Here is a 24,790-nt window from a genome sequence, read left to right on the forward strand (position 1 = left end):
CGGGGGGCCCCCGGGGGGCCCCCAAGACAGCGCCAGCGAAGCCTCGGAAAGCGAAGACGAAAAGAAGTGGATAGAGGAAGAAGCAGCAGCAGCAGCAGCAGCAGCAGCAGCAGCAACTTGGATAAAAGGCCTTGCTGCTGCGAAGGCCGTGGAGCCGGGCAGCCACAGGCTGGCGCTTCAAAACGCGTGGCTGCTGCTGCTGCTGCAGGTGCAGCACAGCAAGGCGCTGCTGCAGCAGCTGCTGGCAGCAGTGCCGCGGCGGGTGCTGCCGCTGCTGTCGAGTCCGCTGCTGCTGTCGGACTTCTTCTTAAAAGCTGCAGAGTCCAGTCATTTGTCTTTGCGGATTTCCGCGTTGTCGGGCCTTTTTTATTTGCTGACGAAGCACCGCCTGGGCAACCCGGAGCTGCTCTCTGCTGCTGCTGCTGCTGCTGCTGCTGCTGCTGCAGCAGACCAGGAAGCAGCAGCAGGGGCCCACTTGTACCAGCAGCTCTATAGGCTGCTCACTCCTGCTGCTCTTTGCCCGCGGCTGCGGGGCCGCTTCTTGCGGCTGCTGCACTTGGCCTTGAGAAGTGATTTGCTGCCAACTTGTTTAGTTGCTGCTTTCATCAAAAAGTGCTGCAGAGTTGCATGCGTTGCTGCTCCTGCTGCAGCACTTTGTCTCCAGGCTTTTGCTGCTGCTCTCCTCCAGAAACACAGCAGCATTTGCAGGCCTTTGCTGCTGCTGCCGCCCCACGTTGCTGCCAGCCTGCGGGTCTCTGGGGACAGCTTCGACTACAGCAACTGCCAAGTCCGGGGGCCCCGGGGGGCCCCCAGGGGCCCCCTGGGGGCCCCCCGGGGGGCCCCCTCGTGGGGGGCCCCCCCGGCGGGGGCCCCCGGGGGGCCCCCGGGGGGCCCCCCGGCGTCCTCCGAGGACGAGGAAGAGGCCCCGGGGGAGGCCGGCAACGAGAAAAGCGCCTTGTGCAAGTTGGTGAAGAAGTGTTTGCCGAAAAGTCTGGAAATTCGAAAAGAAGAAGTGCCGCCTCTGGCGCGGAGACAGGCGAAAATGTCTTTGTGGGAAGTGGAGCTTTTGAACAAGCACGCTGTGGTGTCTGTACAGCAGATGGGCAGCCTCTTCCTCACCGACTTCGCAAACCCCGCCGCCAGAAAAGTCCAACTCGAGGACTTTTTGGAGATCACCACGGGCTCTTTGCTATCTCGCGAGTTGAAGTTCATTAATAAACCTTCGAGTGAAGTAACTTTGGCGAACTTCGCGGGAAATCCGGCGAAAATTCCAATTCCAGTTGATGTGCCCAACTTGCATGCAGCCAGCATGAACATCGCGAAGTTCTGCCGCTGCTGACTCTGGAGGTTTATTTTGTTTTTTTAATTTAAATACTTTTTGAATTCTCAAATAGTTAGTGCTGCTTCTTTCCCATCTGCTGCTGCTGCTGCCCGGGCGGCTGCTGGCTGCGTGTCAGGGGCTTTCAAATTCGAACTTCAAAAATGGGTCTTTTGCAATTCCGCGAGTTCGCGTGGCGATTAATTTGTTAATTTCACTTGCACAAACATTTCTGAAAGCTTTCTTGACTTTTTTCAGGACAGATCGCGACACGTGCGGAAAGTGAACGCCGCGCGCAGTTGCGCAGGTGTACGTACACCTCAGCGTGCAGGGCGCGCGGCGCCGCAGTTTCGCCGCCTTTGGCTCATTTTTTGAATTCTTTGGTTTTTAATTTCTTTACATTCGGGCTTTCATGTAGTTTACCGCGAACTCGTCCGTTATTCTGAGGCCGTCCTGCAGTGTTCGCTTCCCGAAACGCGTAGACAGCGGAGACCAAGTCCACTTGGGCACGAACTTCATGGGGTCGCTTTCCCCCTCGACGAGGCCCACGCAGGGCCTCAGGAACAGCCGCAGCTCCTCAGGTGCTGCTGCTGCTGCTGCTGCTGCTGCTGTTGCTGCTGCTGCTGCTGCTGGTTTCGTACGCTCTGCGGCCAGGCAGCGGGCCCTCGGGCTCTCGAGGTATTCTTTCTGAAGGGGGAAAATGTCTGCGCCAGTCAGCGACAAACTCCAGTACCCGTCGTAGACGAAGATGCGCCCCGTGGCAGTGGTGTCTTCTGCTGCTGCTGCTGCTGCTGCTGCTGCTGCTGCTGCGTCCCACTGCCACAGCTGATTCAAGTTGGCCCGCCGGATCACTCCATTCCAGTCGCAGCGAAACAAAATCGGCACTTGGTCTCCAAAAGTCGCGGAGTCCAGACACTTGCGAGTGCCTCTGTTCTGCAGCATGCGGTTTCCGCTCACCACCTGCCAGTGCTGCAGTGTACGTACACCGCAGCGCGCGCAGCCGCAGTGTACGTACACCGCAGCGCAGCAGCTTTCCAGAGCCGTTTCGGGGCCCGCTGCTGCAGCTCTGTGAGGACTAGTTTAGTTGTTTATTTTCTGTTTCTTTGTCGAAGTTTGCTAAAAAAACTATTTAAATTTTAATTTCTTTAACTGACGCACTTGGTCCTGGTCCGCCACGTTGCAAACTGCCAGCTTGATCTTGTCGTGGCCCTTGGGGTTTCTGTCTGCAGCGACGCAAAGCCCTGCAGCAGCCAGCAGCGCCAAAAGAAGCAAAAGAAAGAAAGTGAACGAACGGAACTTGGCCCCCCAGCTGCGGGCGCCGCGGTGTACGTACACCGCAGCGCTGCGGGGTGTACGTACACCGCGGCGCTGCGGGGTGTACGTACACCGCAGCGCTGCGGGGTGTACGTACACCGCAGCGCTGCGGGGTGTACGTACACCGCGGCGCTGCGGGGTGTACGTACACCGCTGGCGCCGTTTTGCATGCATTTTTTTCGTTTTTTTTTTCGTTAGTTTGCTGCTGAGGCCCCACCCGAAGCTGCGTGCTGGATGTGCTTGAAGTCGTGGTCCAGCAGCAGCTTTCGCTCGAAAGCTGGCCGGAACTTGTCCACAAACCACTGAAAAGAAACGCAGTTCAGTTTGTTGTAGCGCAGCTCCAGCCGCTCCCGCAGGTCCCCCTCTGCGTGCCGCCGCGCCTCCGGGTGGTACAAATAAAACAAAGCGTAGTATTCATCGAGCCAGACTTTGGCGGCTCTTTTCTGGTTCTTTTGCACCTGCGGGGAGGCAGCAGCAAGCAGCAGCAAGCAGCAGCAAGCAGCAGCAAGCAGCAGCACGCAGCAGCAAAGCAGCAGCAGCAGGCAGCACGAAACGGCAGCAAGTGGCGGCACAGCAGCGGCGAAAGGCAGCACAAAACAGCAAATGCAAACACAGGCAGTTAGGGCCGTCAAAGAAGTAGACTCGGAGCATCTCCTGCAGTTGAGTGGCGAACTAGTGGCTAGCTGGTGGCTAGCTAGTGGCTAGCTAGTGGCTAGCTGGGGCTTCCCGCCCACGCAACTGCTGCCGCGAGACCTAGCTAGCTGGAGCGAACTACAGATCTAGCTGCTGGCTAGCCAGCTAGCCAGCTAGCCAGCAAGCTAGCTAGCCAGCCGGCCAGCTAGCTAGCTAGCCAGCTAGCTAACTAGCCAGCAAGCCAGCTAGCTAGCTAGCTAGCCAGCTAGCTAACTAGCTCGGCTAGCCAGCCAGCCAGCTAGCTAGCTAGCTAGCTAGCTAGCTAGCTAGCTAGCCAGGGGCTGCTGCACCTGAATGACGAGTTTGTTTTCGGGATTCGGTTTTGGGGGTCTGGAGAAAATGTGTCCAATTTGAGATCTTCTGTCGACAACAATTTCGCCGCCGCAGAGCCACAGGCGCATGGACTGCTCCAGGTTTTCCCCGCCCCACTCCAGCATCCCCGAGTCGTACTTTCCTGAAAAATTCGACTGAGACAAAAGGAGGTGGAGTTTTGAAAGCAGCAGAAGTAAAGGCAAGGAGGGGAAATGCAAAAGCCAAAAAAAGAAAAAAAAAGAGAAAAAAACGAAAAAAAACGGAAAAAAACGAGAGAAACAGCTGCTGCAGCGGCCGCAGCAGCAGCAGCAGCAGCAGCAGCAGCAGCAGCAGCAGCAGCAGCAGCGGCGGCGGACCTGACTCCTCCCACCACTCCTTGGTCATTGCAAGTATTCCTCCGGACATGAGTGGGATTTCTTCTTCGAGGTCTTCAAACCAACTAAATTCAAAAGTCCACTCAAACATCATTTTTGAGCCGTGGGTCCCCACGTCTTCCCAGTTGTGCTCCTTCACGTCCTGTACGTACACCCCAAACTGCCCACGCCAAAACGCAACATCAACTGCTGCTGCTGCTGCTGTTACTGCTGCTGCTGCTACTGCTGCTGCTGTTACTGTTGCTGCTGTTACTGCTGCTGCTGTTACTGATGCTGCTGCTGCTGCTGTTACTGCTGCTGCTGCTGCTGCTGTTACTGCTGCTGCTGTTACTGCTGCTGCTGTTACTGCTGCTGCTGCTACTGCTGCTGCTGTTACTGCTGCAGCTGTTACTGCTGCTGCTGCTGCTGTTACTGCTGCTGCTGTAACTGCTGCTGCTGTAACTGCTGCTGCTGTTACTGCTGCTGCTGCTGCTGCTGTTACTGCTGCTGCTGTTACTGCTGCTGTTGCTACTGGCGCTGCTGCTGCTGCTGCTGCTGCTGCTGGTGGGTGGGGCGCACGTAAATGACGGGGCAGGCGACCCTGCGGTAGTTGGTTTTCAAGTGCTGCAGCAAAGGATACTCCCAGCCCTTTTGGGGTTTGCAGTGGGCGTCGAGGAAGAAAAGGTTTTCGCTGGCGGCGGAGTCCGCGCCGGCGACGCGGCCGCGGATCAGGCCCTGGGGGGCCTCTGCAGCGCAGCAGCAGATTCGAGTTAAGAAAAGTTGCAAGTTCGAGACGGGATTTTCTAAAACTCAAATTCAGGAGAAGTTCGTTCTGAAACTTCCACAAGATGGGGCTCTTCAAGAGCTGCGCACTTTGCTGCTTCTTTGGCTTTCGCTGTTTCTCTTTGCTGCTGAATTTGCTCGACAGTTTTAAGTTATCTGACTTTGCGCATTTACATATAGTGTAGGCAATTAAATAAACAATAAACAATAAATAAATAAATAAATAAATAAATAAATAAATAAACAAATAAATAAATATGTATACATGCATGTGTGCATGAGTAACTGGCTTTCGTTGTTTGTGTGCGTCACTGCGTGCGCCAGCTAATTTCAGGTGTACGTACAGCGCAGCAACTGGGGAAGCTGACTGCCGCGCTTTTTGCGTTTTGCATTTCTCACCAAATCTGATCACTTTAACTTTATCTGAAATGCTGGAGGGCAGCTGGGCCTCTGCCAAAACTTCTTTGACTTGTTTGGCACTTGCGTCGTCCACAATAATCACCTCGCGGATGGCTTTGTAGTCCGTGTTCTTGAAGAGAAACTCCAAAGTCTTGACCAGATATTTCTGAAAACAGAAAAAGAAATGCAAAACTAATCAATAAATAAGTCTTGAAAGAAACAAAAAAGAACAAAATGAATGCAAAGAGCTCTGCAGCAAGTCGCAGCTTGCCAACAAACAAAAGTGTCAGTACACCCGACTGCTATGCATGAGTCAAAGCAGAAACACAAACCCTAAACCCTAAACCCTAAACCCTAAACCCCAAACCACCGTGCTGGGCAAAGGCTGCACCAGTCAAAATGCTAACTAGTGGGCTTGCTTGCCTCTTCGTTTCTAGCGCTGATGATAATTGAGAAATCGTTGCTGGTTTCCTTCGGAGTTCTGTCCAGCCAAACATCTTGCGTCAGCCGCCGCATCAGCAAATCCATATTTCTGGTGAAGGGCGCTCGAACGGGCCCTGCAGCAGACCGGAGTGTGGAGTTTGAGGTGTACAGACACCCGAAGAGGGCGGCGCGAAAAGGCGCATTCGCGAGGGAAAGCTGCGGGAAAGCGGCGGAAACTGGACTTGAAAAGTTGAATTGAAGGGTTTTTTGACAATTAAATGCATTTTAATTCATTAAAATCACCGTAAGGGCCCAAAATGACGGCGTGTTGGTCGAAAAGATCGGCACTTGGCACCAGCGGCAGCGCGACTCCGGAAAGGGCGTTTTGCATGAACTTGGCGAGCGCCGCGCGATCTGCGCCTTTCTGAGAGCCCCCAATGGCTGGGAGAAGTCCGAAAAAGCCAATTAGGGCCAGCGCGTTGTAAATGCAGACACTCAGCAAAAACAGCAAAGCCCATACAACTGCTCGCCTGCGCAGCCGCTGCAGCAGCGCAGCGTTCGACAGCTTCCGAGTCCGCCGGAAGCTCTCATCCTCGGCGAAGGCGGCCCTTCCTGGGGCCATTTTGGGGGGGCGCGGGGAACTGGGGTTGGGCTGCTGCGCTGCAGCGGAAGAACAGCAGCAGCAGCAGCAGCAGCAGCAGCAGCAGCAGCGGCGGCGACACGACTCAGGTCTCGCAGCTACACGGCGAGTCGAGCAGCAAACAACTGCAGAAGCTCATCTGCAGCAACAAAGTTGAGTGCGAGCTGCTGCTGGGAAGCAGCAAATGCGAAGAGGAAGTGCTAGAGGCTCATTGTCGGCCACAGCGCCAGCGAGGAGTCGGGGGGAGGCAGCTGCGGGAAAGCAAGGCAACTGGAGTGTCTTTGGCCTCAGTGAAAAGCAAAAAGAAATTAACTTTCGAAATTTCAGTTTCAAAAAGAATAGACACCGCAGCAGCAGCAGCAGCAGCAGCGGCTTGAAGGAAACTCAGTCGCTGGCTGGTTTCCCGCGGCTGCCTAGCGGCGGCGCAGTCGAGTCCGATCTGGAAATAGGGGGGCTGAAAAAAGGGAAAAAACGCTAAAGTTGAACTTAATTTGAAATAAATAATACTTTTTAGCTTTCTAATAGTCTAACAAACTCTATTTATTCGCAAGTTCGCCCCTGGCGACACCGGAGCTCCTCAGCAAGACCCTGTACTTGGGAGCTACCGGGATGATCGCTGCTGCAGCTGCAAACGCGTGAAAAAACGCGAAAACGACGCATTTTACTGCGAAATGTTTAAAATTTGTTGAAATAATTAAACTATTTCGGAAATTGAAATTAATCCTGGGCGAAAGAAGCGCGTTGGGCCGTTCTGTCTCGGCTCGCCCATGCGCTGTTCAGCCCCGCACAGGGTGGGGCCCCCGGCGAACCCCTATAAGCATACCTTCTCGGCCTTTTGGCTATGATCAAGTGTAGTATCTGTTCTTATCAGTGTGACAACTGATATGGATCCAACTGGATCCAACAATGTCACATCAATTTTTGCTTGGGGGAGTTGTGGTTTAGAGCTTGCTCGGACCCTCTCCATGCGTCGCCTCTTCCTTACACTTTCGTCGTGAGTGGCGCACCCTCCAACCCTTCGGGGTTAACAATTCCAATTCATGTTTTTTTTTGTGATCTTTTGGTTTTTACTCCGTTTCTGGGATATTAACCGGTTTGTGCGAGCTATTTAGGTCTCTCTAGGCATCTTGTGTTGGGTTTTTGTCGATGTTTAGTGGTTGGTGTGCTGGGTTTGCCCACTACTCTGGACTTTGCGGTATTCTAAGTTCCTCTTCTTTGTTCCTGTAAAGACATTCGACATTTTGTTCCGGAAGTCTGCGGGAAATGTCATGGAATATGCAGCCAAGTGTCAGGTGTCAGTAGAGTGGTGCTGCTGCTGGAACTCGTTTTATGATTGTGGAACTTAGGGGAAGCTCTCTAGTTCTTTTCAGTGGAACTAGCGGGAAGCTCTCTAGTATACGGGCTAGAGTAATTGCAGGTTACTGAGGAGTCTATACAGTTGAAAGTTGCAGCGTTGTTGCGGGATCACGTGGAGAAATAGACATGTTTTCAGTTTTCAGTATTTTGTGTGGGGGCCGGATGCGCATCCGGGGGCATCTTTGTCTTCGCTTCCGCAGCACTCCCTGCGAAATAGCGTAATTGCAAAAGATATTAGTTGTCTGAAGAGGTTGAGTGAGAGGCTGAGCTTCATTTTAAGGTGTTTTGCTACTAAAGTTTCACAGATGATGCAGAGAACACCCGTGAAGAGGAAGAAGAGTTCACATTCTCATTGCCTATTTGTGAACTGTTCACATCCTTGAGCACTTCGCGCTTCAGTGCCTCTTTCTGAACACGAAATTCAATAAATTGGACTAAATTTGACGGAGTTCTTTCAATGAATTGGACCAAGTTCCCTTAACTGGACTCACCAGCAGTAGCCGTGCCAGCCCTTGTGCGAAGCGTTCAACTCCACGGCTGCGTAGTACTTGTCGCCTTCTGGGTGGTAGCGGCAGACGAAAGTCTTCGGGTGAAACACGCACTTGTCGCTTTCGTCTTTTTCGTCGAAGTACGAGTGGCACCTGCTGCACAGGTTCTTCGATGTTGCGGGGCTAGACATCTTGAACTGCGAAGTTGACTCGCCTCCTTATTTAGGATTCTCTTCCTCAGTTAATTATTAAGTTTTCCACGGGGAAGCGGCCTAAATGCTTGCTGCTTTCCTCTTCAGTGCAAAGCTGCCTGTGCTGCGCGCACTTGCAAACACACAGAGAGCCCGCAGCGCTTAACGACGAAAGGGCAAAGTTAGACAATTATATACGACGCGATAAGCGAAAATTTGAACAAAAAATGAAGGCAAAGAGAACCAAGGAAACCTTAAACCCAAACTATGGGTCCACGTATGACTGACCAGTACCAGCAACAGCAACGAAGCGGTCACCCTCCAGGGAGAGCGAGCGGATCAGGGCGAAAAAATAGGCTTTCTTCCTCAACAGTGTAAATGTAAAAACGAAAAAATGTGAATTTCAGAAAGAAGTGGAGTAAAAGAGGAGAAAACGACGCAGCGGACGCGCAGCAGCAGCCACACACACTTAAACGCCCCGCAGATTTCCGTTTTTTCGTTTTTTAATTGAATCGCTTCAATTTATTCCAAAATTTATTTCGTGACTACCAATTACTTCTGTTCTATTTGGAAGTGAACGGCAAGACGAGCAATTGGGGCCCCTTCCTCTCGCTGTACTGGGGCCCCAACAGCACAACAGCAGAAAAACAGAATCACAGGAATCAAAGCTGCACTTGTCCCATTAATTGTGCTGTACTTATTTTATTTTTATTGTAAATATAGGGACTTGGTAAACAAATAGCAGAGCAACCCCAGGAAGCGGGTTCCCGCGGACCTGATGATCACATGCACATGTAGGTGGCGAGGAGTACACCATCTGCTGGCGACAAATCCACTGTCCCAAATCACTATATCAGACCTATTGTTTTTCTTTCAATTGATAATAAGTACTTCTACGCTCTGGAAAATGCAGAGTTTAACATTGTACTGCCTACCGGGGTGACCCGCGCTTGCGTCAAGGAGTTCATGGAGACACGGGGAACGCATCAACAGACCTGAGATGTGAATCACCGTGTCCCAACAGCTATTTAGTTTGGGCTGTTAAAGTGTCTGCGAACAAGTCAAGTAACGAGAAACGCGATTGGTAGTCGAAAGTTACAGAGGCACTCATCTCAGATTCGCGTTCCAGTTTGCGCGTTTGTCTGGAAAGGATAAATCCGCGAAAAAGAATCACGAAAGGCGAAACTTAGTAGTGGGCCATAGGTACAGGAAAATGGCATTCCACGGCAGATCTGACTGCAGATGGAAACAGTGACTCTCTGTGCTGACTAACGTCACCAATTGAATTAGCTCAATTGTTTTCCAGTTACACTGAACAACTTATTGTCAATTGATTGACTTGAACTGCTTTTCAAGCTCTGCTAGCTCCTCTTTGAGCTTCTGCTCGTTGCTGACTTTGACTTGCTGCATTTCATTCAAATCGCTCCTCCCCTGAAAGCAGAAAGTACAGGGAACTTCAGTAGTTCAAGAATAGATGTTGAAATTGCCACTACAGTAAAGATCAGCTTTAATAATATTTAAATTAATAATAATGACTGAGATTTTACCTTAAGGCGCTCAATTTCTGTCAACTTCTTCTTCACTGCTCGAATCGCCTTCCGCAGGTCATTCGCCTGAGCGTAAAAACAATCCTGATCTTCTGTGCATAATGCGCTTTTGAGCAACTAGATGTCTTATTAAATGCATTTTACAAATCACTTTTATTCGTCAACACAAAATTATGTGCGGTTTAAGCTTTTTTGCACAATCAAGCTGTTATTGTTTACTTCGTCTTCGCCTTGTGGGCTTCCATTGGTGTCTGAAGTGGCGTTCGCCGCAGGTGTTGTTTGTTTTGCATTTTGTTCTTTGTCAGTTTCTGTCCTTTTGTCCTTTTCGGCTGCTCCGCTGCCCTTTTCTTCCGCGCTCTTGTCCTGGCCAGCCTCAGCTGCAGCCTCTGCCTGGGCCGCTCCTTCCTGTTTGTTTTTCCGGTTTTGCCTCTTTCTTGCACTCTTCGAAGGAGAATTCGAAGCAGCAGGAGCCTCAGCAGCCCCTGGAGGCAGACGCGGCGTGGCGTTGCGCGCGGCTGGCGGCTTATAAGCGCCAACCGAGGGCACACCCTGACGAACAAATCAGGGAAGATGCAGGCAAAAAAAGATAGACACAGAGCAGGCTATCTGGGAAATTGTACCCTTGCGCCTAATTTAAATGTCTGTTTGATCTACTGGAGTAATCGGACCAGAGTTCATATTCATTTTCAACACGACTTCTATCAGCTAACCCCGCTACTAGCATGCTATCCAAAGGAAGCAATGAAAATACTATTATTATGACCCGTTTCCACACAAAAAATGACAGCAGAATCAAGGCAAAAACAAAAGAAATATCAACAATAGCAGCAGCAGAAGCAGCAGCACAAAACACAAAAAATGACAAACGGAAGCTGCAGCAGAACTGCCACATACAGCAGCAACAAGAGCAGCAGCAGCAGCAGGCACTCACTGATCTGCTTTGAGTAAGAGAACTAAGGGACCTTCCGGTTGAGGTCAGGTTGCCTATTTTTGTGGCTCCCTCTGCGCCTGGAGCCAGCGGGGCCTCCCCAGGTTGGTAGACCTTGAGAGAGTCAATTATTGCCTTTTGTGCTTCAGCAGCAGCAGCAGCAGCAGCAGCGCTCAAGGGGCGGAACTGCACGCTGTACAGGCACGGGAATTCAACTCGCTTGAGAAGGCCGCCTGACAGACTGAAGAACTGAAACAAAAGGCAAATGCCGCATAATGAAAGTTAAATAAGTTTGACACCACTTGAATAGAAATGAAATATAGAGTGGACACAAGACGAAGCACCAGGCGTTGGCGGCATAGCTGAAACAGCTACACCAGAAATGCCATACCTATCGGGAAGGCAAGGCGCGATATCTAGCGAATCTGAAGGCTAACTAGAAAAATCTGATAAGCAAATTAATAAATTAGCGGGACAGCCATTGAAATGAGACCCAAAACTCACATTTATTCTGTTGTCAACACGCAGGCGCGGCGATATATTTGCTGTGATGAAAAAACAACCGCAAGATGCCCACTGACAAGTGGCTGAGGGGGACTAAAAAGAAAAAGAACAAACACGAGCACAACTTAAAAACAGATGATTGCTGGCATGTTGGCTAGAGCCTCAGTCCAACATGGCATCCAATCTGTAATGGTTGCATATTTTCGAAAGGGCCAGCATCTTTGTATCATATTTATTTAGTTGAGCACAATGCATATTTATATGAAAAGGCGCAGACTCAGGAACTACGTCACATCTATCTTCGCACTAAAGAAATGTAGGACACTTGGGCCTCAACAAACTGATTTACTTTCCACACTTGTTGCCCTTATCCCATCACCTCCTGTCGTTGGCCTGTTGCAAAATGCTTAGTTCCCCCCTCAATGTATTCCTCCTCTATCTTCCTTTAATATTGCAGAATGTCACTTTACGAGTCTCTCAACCATATCTTTACTACGTCTCACAAGCACGTCATCTCCTTCTCTACATCACCTAAATGTACAACTAAATGCACCATTTAATGCCCTTTTCCTTGCTATTTGTGATTCTTTGAGCAAATTCCCCGTATTTGTCTCTTTTAGACAAATATGCACTTCCCGCAGTGTCCTTTCCCCCCCTATTTTCAGCTAATTTAAGCTCTAAATCCACACTTCTTGAGCTCAAAAGACACAAGCTGGACTCTCTTAAAAATGACGCAGAGAGAAGCAAAAACCCTGTAAACGAGATTCAGAATCAGAGAGGCTGTTAAAACCCAAGCAGCCGAAATCCCAGTATATCTTACCACTGTCTTCCCTACTATGCCCTTCTTTCTGAGAGTCCAGACCTCAACCTCCCCTGCCAAATTGCCAAATCCGCCCCACAGCATCAATTTGGCAAAGGGGCAAAACAAAAGAGAAGTGCGCATGCCTTCGCCCATGCGGAACTTGGGTGAGGTCACTTTGCTGTTGCCATCGTAGACCGCGACCTGCAGCAGAAAATTGATGCCGTTGCCACTTGTCTATTTACTTATATTTAAACTAATTGGTTGAAACTGACTGAAATGGGAAACAGTCGGGGGTTCAAAGGAGGCCGTTAACTGTGCAGAGGCAGAAAGCACATTGATTAATGTTAAGCTGCGGGCTGAGACAAATGTAAAATCACATATACGTATGGATATGCGTGTAAATAAATGGGTTTTATAAACATGCCCATTCATGATATTGATCAATTTTTCGCGTTGAACGCCACACAGAAACACTGATGACTTGTAAAAGCCGGCATGCAGTAAGGGCAGATCAAGAAGCCTAAGTGAATCGAAAGGGCCGAAACGAAGAAGCAAAATGAACGAACACAAACAGACAAAAGTTTAGGCTCTACAGCAACAAAAAGACACTTACCGTGGCTGGCACTTTGCCGTAACAAACAGCAAACTCAATTGTGGAAGGGCTCCACACGGCGGCGTGGACAGGGCCCTCATCAGCGGCGACAATGCGCATATCGTATCCTCCCTGGCACTGCAAAAAGAGCACGAGAAACAAAGTAAGAGAAATAACTTCAATGAAAGGAACGACAAAGAGGGTCAGTTGGCTGTCGTTGCTGCCTACACACAAAACCATCAATGAGGGGGAGGCAAGAACACAAACAACGAATGGCACACACACAGAGATAGACAAACAAAGAAGCAATGAATGAATATGTGCTTGCAACAAGAGTAGGAAAAGCAAATGAATACAACAGCCGCTTGTCTTGCCTGTTCGAGCTGAAGCCAGAAAGAGCAAAGAAACAGCCAGGTGCGAGTACCAAACTGCACTAATTATTTCCGTTATTTTCTGTATCTGCTGATGCTTCCTACATTGCAGTTCACCGCTCGACTAGCAGCTCACCCGCAGGAAGTAAAGAGCACTAGACCCGTAGTAAGTCAAGTCGCTGGCGTCTGTGTGCGTCTTCAGCAGCAGCGCGCGGCCGTCGTAGGCCCAGTGGCACTCTGCCTCTTGCGCCTGGAAAAAGGACTTCTTGGCGACGCATTTCACTTCTTGCCCGAGCTCGTACACCTCCAACAGGGCGCTCTCCCCTTTGGTTTCCTTCGAAAACACAGCGCAGTACGCGCTGCTGTTGCCGCTGCTGCTGCTGCTGCTGCTGTTTTCGTCTTTAGCAGCAGAAGGGGGGCGCTCTGGGCTGGCAAATATGGCGGAGGCGCGTGGGGAACTGATGCGGTGGAGAGGCGAGTTGATGCTGAAGCTGCCGGACTCGAGCTGCTCGCGGCTGAAAACGTGAACAGCGCCCTTGACCTGAAAAGAAGACAAACGACAAAACAAAAAGGAAAAAATGATATTTTAGCCTTTCAAAACTTATTCAGTGCCCCCATGCGTCTTCAGACCACGCTGGGAGGCTGAAGTTCCACGCTTAAGTTCGCATTCATAAGCACAACAACCCCACCCCCAGAAGCAGGCGCTGAACTCGTCTTAAGTTACGTTTGCGAATGCCGTTTTCGGTCTTCATGACAGATTGCAGCAGCAGATACATTCAGAAACGCATTAATACATGAGCAGGCATTAAAAAACGAAAAAATGTCTTTGAAAAGTTGCAAAAAGTGCGGAAATCCAACAGATTCCCCCCAAAAGATCTTGCTTACCAAACGACATGCGAAGCTTTCGCCCCCAGTGAACCGCAGCGGAGGCCACGAGAGCTCGCCGACGCCCCGCTGGGCCACACGCGTCACTTCTTTGGCACTGTGGACTTCTATAAGTCTCAGATTTTCTGGACATTGTGTCGGCTCAAAGCGAAAACAAATAAGCAAATAGCGCCCGAGGGGGCTGAACGAAAACTTGGACACGGGAGTTGCTGCAGGCAGCGCGAAACGCATGTTCAACAAGTGGCGCACTGCAGCACAAAGCTGGTGGCAAGCTGCTGCTGCTGCTGCTGCTGCTCTACAAGCGAAAGCACCAACCTAGCTGCTGCTGCTGCTGCTCTACAAGCGAAAGCACTAATCAAGCTGCTGCTGCTGCTCTACAAGCGAAAGCAGCAACCTAGCTGCTGCTGCTGCTGCTGCTGTGCATGCGAAAACACTCATCAAGTTGATGCGGCTCCTTCTGTTGTGAAAGCGAAGCAATCATCAAGCTGCTGCTGCTGCTGTGCAAGTGAAAACACTAATCAAGCTGCTGCTGCTGCTGTGCAAGTGAAAACACTAATCAAGCTGCTGCTGCTGCTGCGCAAGTGGAAACACTAATCAAGCTGCTGCTGCGCAAATGAAGGCACTAAACACAAGACAAAAGGCACTAGACTTGGCGGAAAAGAGACCGCCAGGCAAGTGCAGCAGAAGCACTTACGGCCCTCAACTGCGTAGCGAACTTCCCAAGTGGTGGCATCCAAGATTTCAACTTTTTCGCGCGAAGAATTCCGCACGATGGCGACCTGCAGTTGAGAAAGAAATCAGAAACCATGTGGATAGACAGCCCGGCGCTTCGGGGTACCGAGGCAATTAATAATATAAATTTTATTTTTAAAATTAAATTTTGTTTGGAGGGGGCCCCAGGCATGTGCCTGGCCTTCTCGCTTCTCGTGGTTCAATTCGAACTCACCAGATCACCCTGTGGGGACCACTCGGCCGACTCCACGCCTTCTATGCTTCGGAGTTTCTCTACTGTGAAGGCCCCTGCCTCGTCGAGCGCCGCGTTGTGCAGCTCGAGGCCCTCGCGGGTGAGTGCGATGAATTCAGATTTCATTTTCCTCTCCCACTCTAAAGACTCGCGCGCGCCCGCTGCGCTCTTCAACTTCAGTTCAAGTTCAAGACGCCGCCCGCTGCTCTCGCCGCCTCACAGCTACAGCCTTTTCCCCCTTCCTGCGAGACTCGAGACGGACTAGGGAGTGAAGCCTCACGACAAGGGGTTGCCAGCTGCTTCCTTCCCCAAGGTCGAGTTTCCGTTCGCGCCTGGCTCCCTGCTGAGGCTGTTAATGAAATTAACAGCTTAAAACAGCTGCAGCAAGAAGCAAAACGATGAGAAAACCAGGCTGAAAGATACTCAGGCGGAGAACATTACCCATTTCCCGTACTTGTTGGCTTGCATGCGGGGCCGCTGCCGCCGAACTGTCTGCAGCTGCCTTGCAAGTGACCTTAGCGGCTTGCCATTGTTTGAACTTTGAAAAGTAAAATTAAATGTTTTGTTGATTAGTTGCTTCCAAAAGTCGTAGATCTGGAGGCCACTTCAAGACGTGTGGAGTCCCCAGCTGCGGAATCGCCTGCTGTCTGTCTGTCTTGCTGCTGCGCTGCGTGGCGGACTTCCGCTCGCCCAGCCACTTAGTCGAATTCGCATGCAGCGCCAGGAAATTTGATATTTTCTTTTTAAAAATGGACCACGAGGGGCTGCTGCTGGCGCTTGCTCGGGGCCACGACGGCATTGGCCCGCTGCTGGACACTTTCTTCTCCTTCCTCGCCAGCCGCACTGACTTTTTCCACATCTTAGAGCCTGGGGGCCCCTCCATGGGCTTTGCGCCTGCAGCAGCAGAGGCCATGGTGGCGGAGTCCTTTGGCGTTGCCCAGCTTTCCTACATGGCCGCCAAGCAGCCCCACTTGCTGCCTCCGAAGCTGCGGAACAAAAGCATGAAGGACTTCAGGGCAATCACCAGAGACTTCAACTTCAAGCTTAAACACAAACAAATGCAGTTCGCCAGCCCAGTCTGCAGACTGGCTGTGCTCGGGGAGCCCCCGAGCCTCCAGTTCTCCGAGGAGCTCGGGACTCCGACCCCTGCGGCGAAGTCAACACCCTCAGCAGCAGCAAAGGCAGCAGCAGCAGCAAAGACAGCAGCAGAAGCAGCAAAGACTCCCGCAGCGCCTGGCTCTGCACGGAGAGCGCCGAAGGAAGCAGCAGCTGCTCCGGAGCCGCCCCCCAAAGAGGCCCGGAAGTCGACGAAGGGAAATGAAATGGAAACAGACGCTCCTGCTGCTGCTGCTGCTGCTGCTGCTGCTGCGTCGCACCCAGGCGATTCAGGTAAAGCAGCAGCCAGCGCAACACAAAGTTCTGCAGGCCACAAAAGCAGGCCTTCAGAGCAAAACAGCAGCAGCAGCAACAGCAGCAGCAGCAGCAAAGCTTCAGCGGTAGGGTCACAGAAGACAGCCTTTATAAACCCGTGGAACGGAGCCATCCTCGACCGATATGTTTGGTCCCAAAGTATAAATGAAGTCACATGCCAGATTCGCTTGCTTGAGCTGCTGCAGCAGCAGCAGCAGCAACAGCAGCAGCAGCAAGATATAACTGAGGTCAACGCCAAGTTACTCTCTGTCTCACTGCGGGATGACTCTATCCGAGTGACTTATGAGGGTATGTTTCTTATTCTGAATATTTCTCCCGCGATTAAATGCTGCAGGCATGTGAGGATCTCGATTTTGAAACGGCTGTTTGCAGCTCGTTAGCTCAAGTCTATGAATTTGAATTTTTCCCCACTTCGTCTTTTGGCCCTTGAGAAAGCATCAGCCTTAGCAGAAGTCATTTCGAAACCTGGAACGGCTTTTTATTACTTTTCTCTCCTCATCCTTTACTTATTTTCTCAAGTAAGCTGGTATGTTCTTTCAGGCCGAAGTGTCTTTGAAGGCAAGTTTAGCCACCCCATTCAATCTTCTGAGAGCTTCTGGGTGTTGGAGCAGAAGGCCTTTTTGCTGCTGACTCTGGACAAAAAGAAAGAGCTCTGGTGGGAATCTGTGATCGAAGGAGACCCGAAAATAGACACTACGAAAGTAAGAAATGAGGCATAGTTCCTGGGCTTTGGGCCTTCATTTCGTTGTCTAGGGTTTGAAGGGCCAGGCCTAGGGTATACGGATTGTTTTCTCGAAGTTTTTGGGGTTAAAGGCCAGGTCTTTGGGTTTTAGCTAAAAGAGCAGCACAAGACCAGTGACATATAGCAAGCGGACGTTGAGGCTGTCTGCTCGTAGCTGATCTGTATCCCTATTCGAATCTCTATCTTTTGCTGCTTTTGTTGACTCTTACCGATGTCTGTGATCACAATTGCACTTGTCCATATTTATTGCATTCACTTGTGTCTGCGTGCAACTGTTTTTGCTCTTTCTATTTCCATCTTCTGCTGGCTGTATTCGCTTTCACCCATATCTGTGGCCATTACCGCATTTGTTCATATCTGTTGCATTCGTTTATGACTGTTGCAACTTTTTTGCTGCTTTCGCTTCTAGGTAGAGTCCGTGAAAAGGGTGGAAGATTTCGACGAAGCGACTCAAGGCCACATCCGCAAGATCGTGTTTGAGCAAAGACTGAAGATGCAAGGTATCCAGTGTGAACTGAATCAGTTTAATTTATAATTTGTCTCTTGCCAGAAAAAACGCAGCAGCAAAAGGCAAGCATATACACAGGACAGAGCCAGTTCCACGCTAAGCATTCTACTGCCAGTGCTGCCTCATAGTGCCAGCTTTTAATGTTCAACATTTGTGGTTTCAGGCTTGAAAACCCCTGAAGAAATTGAACAAGAAAAAATTCTTCGAGAGGCTTGGGACGCCGAGGGCTCTCCATTTAAGGGCTTGCCTTTTGACCCTTCCGTTCTTAATTCTCAATCTCAGCTTCCTCCAGGTGTTCAGCCGCCCCCCGGGGGTACCCGTTGAAGTTGCTGTTGCAGCAAAGCTGCTGCAGCATTAGTTGGCGCAGCATTGCTGCAGCACTAGTTGGTGCAGCATTAGTTGGTGCAGCAAAGGCTGCAGCGGTTGGTGCAGCACTTGCAGGAGCCGCAGGCTGCGCTGAACGCACAGGGTGTTGATAACGAAGTTTGATGAGCAGTCTGCTGCTGCTGCAGGCGCTGCTGCTGCCTCTTCTGCAGCAGCCGCTCTTGCCGCTGCTTGTGCTGCTGCTGCCTCCGTTGCAGCTGCCCCTGCAGTTCCGGGCTTTGTGGTCCTCCCTTGTTTCTTGAGGGTACTGAATTGTGTTTTGGGTTAGTGACATTTGAGTGGAGATGAGCGACAACCGAAACAGCGCAGGTACACAGACTTAGGAGAGGCAGAAACCAGTAGGCAGAGATAGCCCTGTGACGAAAACGCATGCAGCATCCGCATAAATGTCGTTATATAGTTGTTAGCGTGTATGCTTCTTGGCTGTTTCTCATTTTATCGTCAAGCCTTCAGATAGGCTGGATACCACAGTTGAAGCGAAATTGCAGAGGATAGGTGGAGTTTAAGGAGGCAAAGATAATGAACGCAGCTTGGTTTGCCGCGTCTTAACAACAGACGAACAGATTTGTAGACTGCCGGCTAATAGAATAGCCGGTCCGGCCCTGCCACATAATACTGTGCAATTTGGTACGGCGCAGAATCGGGAGACAGCTCGCCATCTAATTCACCTGCAACTGCGCTTTAGAATGTCGATTATGTGGCATCTAGCTACAAGCAAATGCATGACAACTCCGCTAGGCAGGCCGCCCGTTGTTCAGGCGGGTGCTGGGGGCACCGCGCAACTGTTTGTTACCAAAGTCTACGCAAACCCAACGCTATTTTGGGCCCATTTCAGTGAAAAATTTGGCATTGGGACTTCATGGGAAGTCTCTGCTGGAGGCCATCTTTACTTAACCATCAGAGGAACGGGTTATAAGCTACGGGATCAACAGGGTCCTGTAATGTCAAGCTCACGTAAAGGTGAAGTCTAGAGTGGCCAAAGAGCGGCTTGGAACCAATTCAGGCCTTCCTGAAAACTATTGGTGCTACCTGCCCCACTGCAGCGAAACGTTGGCACAGTTGAAAAACACAGAAAATAGGCAACAAGCAATTCACTATGATGCAGTGTAAAAGTATTGAATCAGAGGCAAACATTCAGCCCAAGTAATACGATGAATTCGCTGCCAAGTTGGAATGGCTTTTCATAATACAAATAGACATGTATTCAATTTCACTTTGCGTAAACAGTTCCAGCAACTGCTCCACTGTAGAATGCGTCCACTGGTCAACCCCCCAATTTCTCCACCAGCTACTCACATCCTATTTACACTATGCATTTAATTATGGTATAATGGCCTAAAACAGAAAATCTAATCCGCTGAGCGTGGCACCCCAGTATTCACACACACTTTCTCTTTGCTGCTTCCGCTAGCTGGGCATCAGAGATCGCCCAAAAACCCAGCACATTCAGTCTCCCAATGCTGGCTTTCGGGGCTGGTTCTCGTTAATTTAAGAGGCATATCCATTTTATACGCACTCTGGCAGCATTAGAGATATCCGAAGTGGAATGGTGCCATCTTAGGGAGCACTTGTAGCGAAGAGAACCGTTGAACACATGCTGTAGTGCGATTGGCGTTGCAGCCGTCCCTCCTCACTGTCGTTGCCTATTTCATCTATTCACCCCCATATATATTACATATACTTTTCGGGAATCGCATTTACTAATTGGGGCTGTTAGTTGCATGCAAAACTGATTTGGGGACCTCAAAACAACGAAATTGCCGAAATCTGCTGCCGCTGTGCAGATTCCAACTAGCCGGGCCACTGTGGGTCACGCGTGGTCTTGTGCTGGCTGTTTGAATTGGTTTATTTATATTATTAGAGGAAGGCGTTGGTTTGGGTGGTATAACTGGCCAAAAAGAGAAGAAAGTAACTTGAATTTCTTGCGCCTCCGGCATCGATGGGCAGTGGGCGAGCTGAAGCTTTCGCCGTAAACCGCCCCTCGCCTTGGATGCTTGTTTAATTCAGCTTTAGAAAATTGAATTAAAACGAAGCTTTAATCTTATGTTTGCCTGTTTTGCACTTTCTTTGGGAGGGCAGGCAAGTACCGCGTTTGAGCCTCAGCGCGCCGGTGGTCCGTGTGCAGTTGAATGGCTCGTATGCCATTGTTCCCAGCTCCTGGCTTTTTCCGTCTGAAAAGGGCAAAATCTACTTCTGTTTATCTTTTTGCATGCATTTAAATGCGAAAAGGAAGTTTCTTCCGTAGAACTTTTCCTCTCTGCGGATAATTCGCGTCCTGACGCCGGCAGTTCCGGCAAAACTGGGAGCAAGATCTGCATCAATGAATAGGAAAGTCTGCTTCTCTGAAAATATTTGACTGCAGCTTCTTTGCCCCTTCCAGTTGCTGGTAATTCCTTATTTCTGGGCGCTCTCCGTTCCCGTCCTTCCGCTCCGGTTCGATTCACGGTCTTTTCTCCGTGTTTTCTTCGCATCTCTCATTTCCGGATTGTTTCCTTGCTTCGTTTCTCTGGCAGTTCATTTAGTTTCTTTTTGTCTTTTTGGGTTCTTTTATCTCCCATTCGCTCCCGATTTCCCGTTTCACTCCGCTGATCCGCCGGTGTGACGATGAGTGACATTTCGGACTTCAGTGAGTCGGACTTCGACAAGCCTCCTCCTCCTCCTCCTCCAAAAGGGGGCCTGGCCCGCGGTAAGACAGGAAAGGTCCCTTTCCCCCCAACGAAGAACGCAGCAGCAGCAGCGGCAGCAAAACTAGGGCCCTCTTCTTCCGTAGAAGGATTGGGTGCCGACCTGAAGAAGGGGGATAATAAGGACGGAGCCAAAGACCTGAGGAAGGCTGGCAGCAACGTAAGTGGAGATAAGGACAAAGACAAAGGCGGCAAGACTGAGAATGAGGGAGAAAAGAAATCCTCAAAGCCAGTTGGGCGCCGTGCAGGCAGCGGTCCTCAGAGCCAGCCGTCTCTGGACAAAGCCACAGGCGTTTTGTCTCCGCCAGATTTCTTCATTTCTAAGATAGTTCATGACGGCCAGTGCTTTACTCCCCGCGTAGGGCACTGTGTGGTGGAAGCCAAGGGTTCAGTTTACCTATTTGGCGGGGAAAACGAAGAGAAGACATCATCAGATGATATGATTAGATTCGATCCGAACACCAATGAGTAAGGCAATGAATAAAAAGCGTCTGTAGAGTGTATAGGAACTACCACTAGCTTAAATATATTAAGAGAACTGTTGCAAGCTACATTATGAATGCCTTCTAATGTGCAAGGCCGAAAGTACACACCCAAACAAGTGAAGAAAAGCGCACTCTGTTCCTTGTTTCTGCTCTTCTGACTGTTTGTGGCCCTTTTCGCTGGCTTGACTCTCTTCGCATCTCCTTTTGCTTGTGCAATTCTTCCCTTTTTCTCTCTTTATTTGTCTTCGCCTCGGCGTTTTCTTCCGCTCTTTTTTTCAGCTTTGAATTAGTAGACACTAAGGGATCTGGCCCTGGCCCCCGACGCGGCGCGAGCTTGACTCTGTGGCGGCAGAGTCCTACATCTGAGCCCTCTCTGTTACTATTTGGGGGGATGGATGAGTCTCAGGTTGCAGTGTCTGAGTCATGGATGTTTGATCTGGCTTCTAGACAGTGGAAAGAAATGGCTTTCAAAAATAAGCCCGACGCCAGGCACTCGCACGCTTCAGTTTATCACCAACAGAAGGGGACCCTCCTCGTTTTTGGCGGACAAGGGGCGGAAGGAAATGTCCTTCAAGACGCGCATATTCTTGAAGGATGTAAGGTTTTGAACATCTTTGCCTCGACTTATGTGTCATCGCCTCGTTCACTGAACATCTCCTCGTCTTCCTTTCACTTATAGCTGTTTATTTACTCTTATCTTCCCCCTGCATCCACTTGCATTTGTGTTGTTTGAGACATTCATGCTTGTGAGCAGGCCTGAACCTTTTCGTTTCCCATGCATTTTGCCCTCTTCCTACTTATGGACAATTCTTTCCTCTCTGTTTCATATTTGCGCGCTTGTTCAGTTGTTTTTATTTGCTTTTTGGTGCATTTCCCGGTCTGGTTGTTCCCTTGCTTGCAATATCCTTGAAAGGCATAGCAAAGGCTTTTTATTCATTTGTCTCTTCGGTGTCCGCTTGGTAGGGGCTTGCTCTTCAATTTTCGGTTGACACCCCTTTCTCTGCTTCCCTGTCCAATAGGATGTGCAGTTATTTGAACAGCTTTGAATTATATTGTTTGTATCCATTCGTCTCTGTACCCTTCCCGTTTATCCGTTCACTTGCTTACCTTCTCTGCAGTAGAACCTTCGCCGTCTCTCCTTTGAAGCACTCACCTTAACCTTTAGTTCCGGTGCCCTAAGCCTTGTGTTCACGTGCGTGGGCGTGTGTGTGTTCAGCTTCCTGGCGCACCCTCGAGAGTGCAACTGATACGCTTGCTCCTTGTGGCCGCTGTGGCCATTCTGCCTCTCTCTGTGAACTGTCTAACAAATTTGTCGTTGCCGTTTTTGGTGGGGATATTAGCGGCACAGGAAAGGGAGAGAACGATTTGTGGCTCTATGATATAGCCCAAGACAGCTGGGATATAATAGACGAATATGCGGGAGAACCGCCCTGCCCTCGATGGAAGTAAGAACCTAAACCCTAAAGTAATTGCCCCAGACCTCGTGACAAGGATGGCACGAGCTGGGAAGGGTAATAACCAACAACAGGCTTTGAAATCCAGTGGCAAATCGTCCTGCATGCTTGTGTTTATGAAGCCGCTGGGTTTGGCAGACTTTAGAAGTTAGGAAAAAGGTTTAGGGCGTAGTTCTGGCATATAGAGTTTAGGGATTTGTCCTGTTTCCCCTTGGCGCTGCAGACACGCAGCGGCTTTCTTTGACAACAGGCTTTGGATTATTGGAGGGACGTACGCAGGATGGTTTAGGAACTATATCATGTCTGGTAAGCGTTGGCCCCTAATTTTATATTCCAGCTGTGAATCACACCAAACTCCGAATTCCTAGCCTAGTTCAGCTCAGCATGGGCCTTTTGGTCAGTTTCCGGATGTATCAAAGAGTGTAGCTCATAAGAATTTGGGGTTTTTGTTAAAATTTTAGGTTCTAGAGTGCTGTGCGAAACCTTGTCGAAGTGAACCACGCCGCAGTGTGTTGGGAATTTGGAATTTGTCATTATGAGTCCTTCAGACTGTATATATTACTGTATATTTTGTATTGATGCAAATCTTCTGTACAAGTTTGACAGATACGTTGATAAGTGAAGAGCCATATACTAAGTAGTAATATTACTCGAATTTTTGCAAGAAGCATGGCGCTGATATTTCTGTCATGCAGACTTCTTCGTATTTGATTTCCTGGCGAAATGCTGGTTCAAGTGCGACGTGGATCCGAAGGACTTGGGCTCTCACACGGATGTGGGCTCGCTCACGGTGCTGCCATCTAGCAGAGCCATCTTTATATTTGGAGGGGCCGACCAGAGAGGTTAGTTGATCAAATAATGGGTGCAACTGGCTGCTGATGTCATCCCTCGTTGTCTGAGATTGTTGCTGAGCAGATCGCTCTTCATATTTTGACGCAATAGTAAGGCTAGTACCTGTGTCCTTGTCTCTTTCTTCTTCTTTTTCGTTGCTAGTAGATCTGCCAACTGATCTATTTTGAAAGTATGCATGCTTCTGATAGCAAACGAGTAGGGGACAAAACGACCCTACAGAAGCTATGCAGCCAGCCGAAACACCAAACTGAGTTAATTAATGAGCCAGCGAACCATCCATTCGGTATACAGGCAGTCAGAGATACTCGACAAGGTTCCATTACGGAACTAAGGGGCTAAAACTGTAAAGGAAAAAGATGACGCAGCGTGCCAATGGGTAAACAGTAAAGCGCGAACCAGTTGTGTGTGTTCTTAGGTTGCCCCTGCGCCGATGTGTATCGATTGGCCCCCGTCTGCACGACAATTTCCTTGTCGGGCTTACGGCAGGACATGCAGCGCACTGTTGCTGAAGTTAAGCAGATGAGACTCGAAATGGACAAGACCCTGCAGGAAACGGGCGAACTAAAGGAAACAGTGACACAGATAGCGTCCCAGACGGAGGCAGCTGAGGCGAAGCTGCAAGGCGTGGCGGACACAGCTTCGAGCGCTAGCCAGCAAATGGCTGACCTAGTCAAGGCCCAGCAGCAGCTGCAAGCCAGCCTCAAACGCATAGAAGAATCTGTTGCGCAAGCAGAGGCGTCAGTCAAGTCGTTCAGTAACATAGAAAAGAGGTTTGGCGTTATGGAGGTCACAGTACAAGAGGTTCTCGCCAAACTGGAACAAAAAGCAGATATTAGTAGCCTAAGGGCGATCGCGGCTAAAGTGGGAACCGCATCAGATGATGAGGAGGCATAGTAGTCAACTGGCTATATCTGCTTCTGCCAGTCTACATTCTCTCCACCTTTGGTCTGTTTAAAACAACAGAGACAATCCGACGTCGTGCAAATTCCTGGCAGGAAGCAACGCCAATTGACACAATGCGACAAACACGTCGCAGAAGCTCTGCTACCAGCGAGCTATCCAGCGAGTTCTACAGCTATCTACCTGACTAGCCATGCTGCTGACCAAAAGTATAAAGGGCTCAAGTTATAGCTAGTGGACTAGCTGGCTATCATGCCGGCTGGACGCCGAAATGGCTGGCCAGCGTTCTGGCTAGCTTGCTAGTTGACTGGCTTGCTGGTTGCTGGCTTTTTTTGCGGGACGCTTGGCGGAAGACTGGCAGTCAACACTGGATTCAGTAAATTGTGTAGCCTTCCTTTTGGACGAAAGCCCGGAGCGCACCAGTAGCTGCTTGTTTATCAATTTCGACAATTAGTCCCTTAGGCGCTGAATTTAATTTTGGCATGCT

At 50.0% G+C, this 24,790-nt stretch overlaps 5 protein-coding genes across 6 annotated transcripts in view; 3 read left to right on the forward strand and 2 right to left on the reverse strand.

The window, feature by feature from the left end:
• Positions 1 to 1,339, forward strand: part of ENH_00000320 (hypothetical protein, conserved) — a gene marked incomplete at both ends in the record, with an annotated part of 2,232 nt that extends 893 nt beyond the window's left edge. The window contains 2 exon segments of one of the 2 annotated variants that reach the window (XM_013583891.1): positions 3 to 71; positions 77 to 1,339. In XM_013583891.1, the coding sequence (XP_013439345.1) occupies positions 3 to 71; positions 77 to 1,339 (1,332 nt within the window). 2 annotated transcript variants of the gene reach the window in all.
• Positions 1,340 to 7,730: 6,391 nt separating this feature from the next.
• ENH_00000340 (hypothetical protein, conserved) lies at positions 7,731 to 8,270 on the reverse strand (the record flags this gene model as incomplete). The annotated part of the gene is made up of 2 exons (XM_013583893.1): positions 7,731 to 7,797; positions 8,083 to 8,270. 2 exons carry the CDS (start codon positions 8,268 to 8,270, stop codon positions 7,731 to 7,733), a joined length of 255 nt encoding a protein of 84 aa, XP_013439347.1.
• Positions 8,271 to 9,596: 1,326 nt separating this feature from the next.
• On the reverse strand, positions 9,597 to 14,989 carry ENH_00000350 (eukaryotic translation initiation factor 2A, putative; the record flags this gene model as incomplete). Its single annotated transcript, XM_013583894.1, has 10 exons — positions 9,597 to 9,701; positions 9,818 to 9,883; positions 10,037 to 10,366; positions 10,749 to 10,994; positions 12,070 to 12,252; positions 12,665 to 12,781; positions 13,151 to 13,555; positions 13,900 to 14,108; positions 14,594 to 14,678; positions 14,846 to 14,989. The coding sequence occupies 10 exons, from the start codon at positions 14,987 to 14,989 to the stop codon at positions 9,597 to 9,599; spliced, it is 1,890 nt and encodes a 629-aa protein (XP_013439348.1).
• Positions 14,990 to 15,612: 623 nt separating this feature from the next.
• On the forward strand, positions 15,613 to 17,868 carry ENH_00000360 (nuclear movement domain-containing protein, putative; the record flags this gene model as incomplete). The annotated part of the gene is made up of 4 exons (XM_013583895.1): positions 15,613 to 16,582; positions 16,835 to 16,995; positions 17,446 to 17,536; positions 17,708 to 17,868. The coding sequence occupies 4 exons, from the start codon at positions 15,613 to 15,615 to the stop codon at positions 17,866 to 17,868; spliced, it is 1,383 nt and encodes a 460-aa protein (XP_013439349.1).
• A 2,664-nt stretch (positions 17,869 to 20,532) lies between these two features.
• On the forward strand, positions 20,533 to 24,297 carry ENH_00000370 (kelch motif domain-containing protein, putative; the record flags this gene model as incomplete). Its single annotated transcript, XM_013583896.1, has 6 exons — positions 20,533 to 21,080; positions 21,377 to 21,693; positions 22,314 to 22,542; positions 22,775 to 22,857; positions 23,247 to 23,393; positions 23,819 to 24,297. 6 exons carry the CDS (start codon positions 20,533 to 20,535, stop codon positions 24,295 to 24,297), a joined length of 1,803 nt encoding a protein of 600 aa, XP_013439350.1.
• Positions 24,298 to 24,790: the final 493 nt, after the last annotated feature.

This window comes from Eimeria necatrix, genomic scaffold (assembly GCF_000499385.1).
Source record: "Eimeria necatrix Houghton genomic scaffold, Enh_scaff100, whole genome shotgun sequence".
Taxonomy (NCBI): domain Eukaryota; phylum Apicomplexa; class Conoidasida; order Eucoccidiorida; family Eimeriidae; genus Eimeria; species Eimeria necatrix.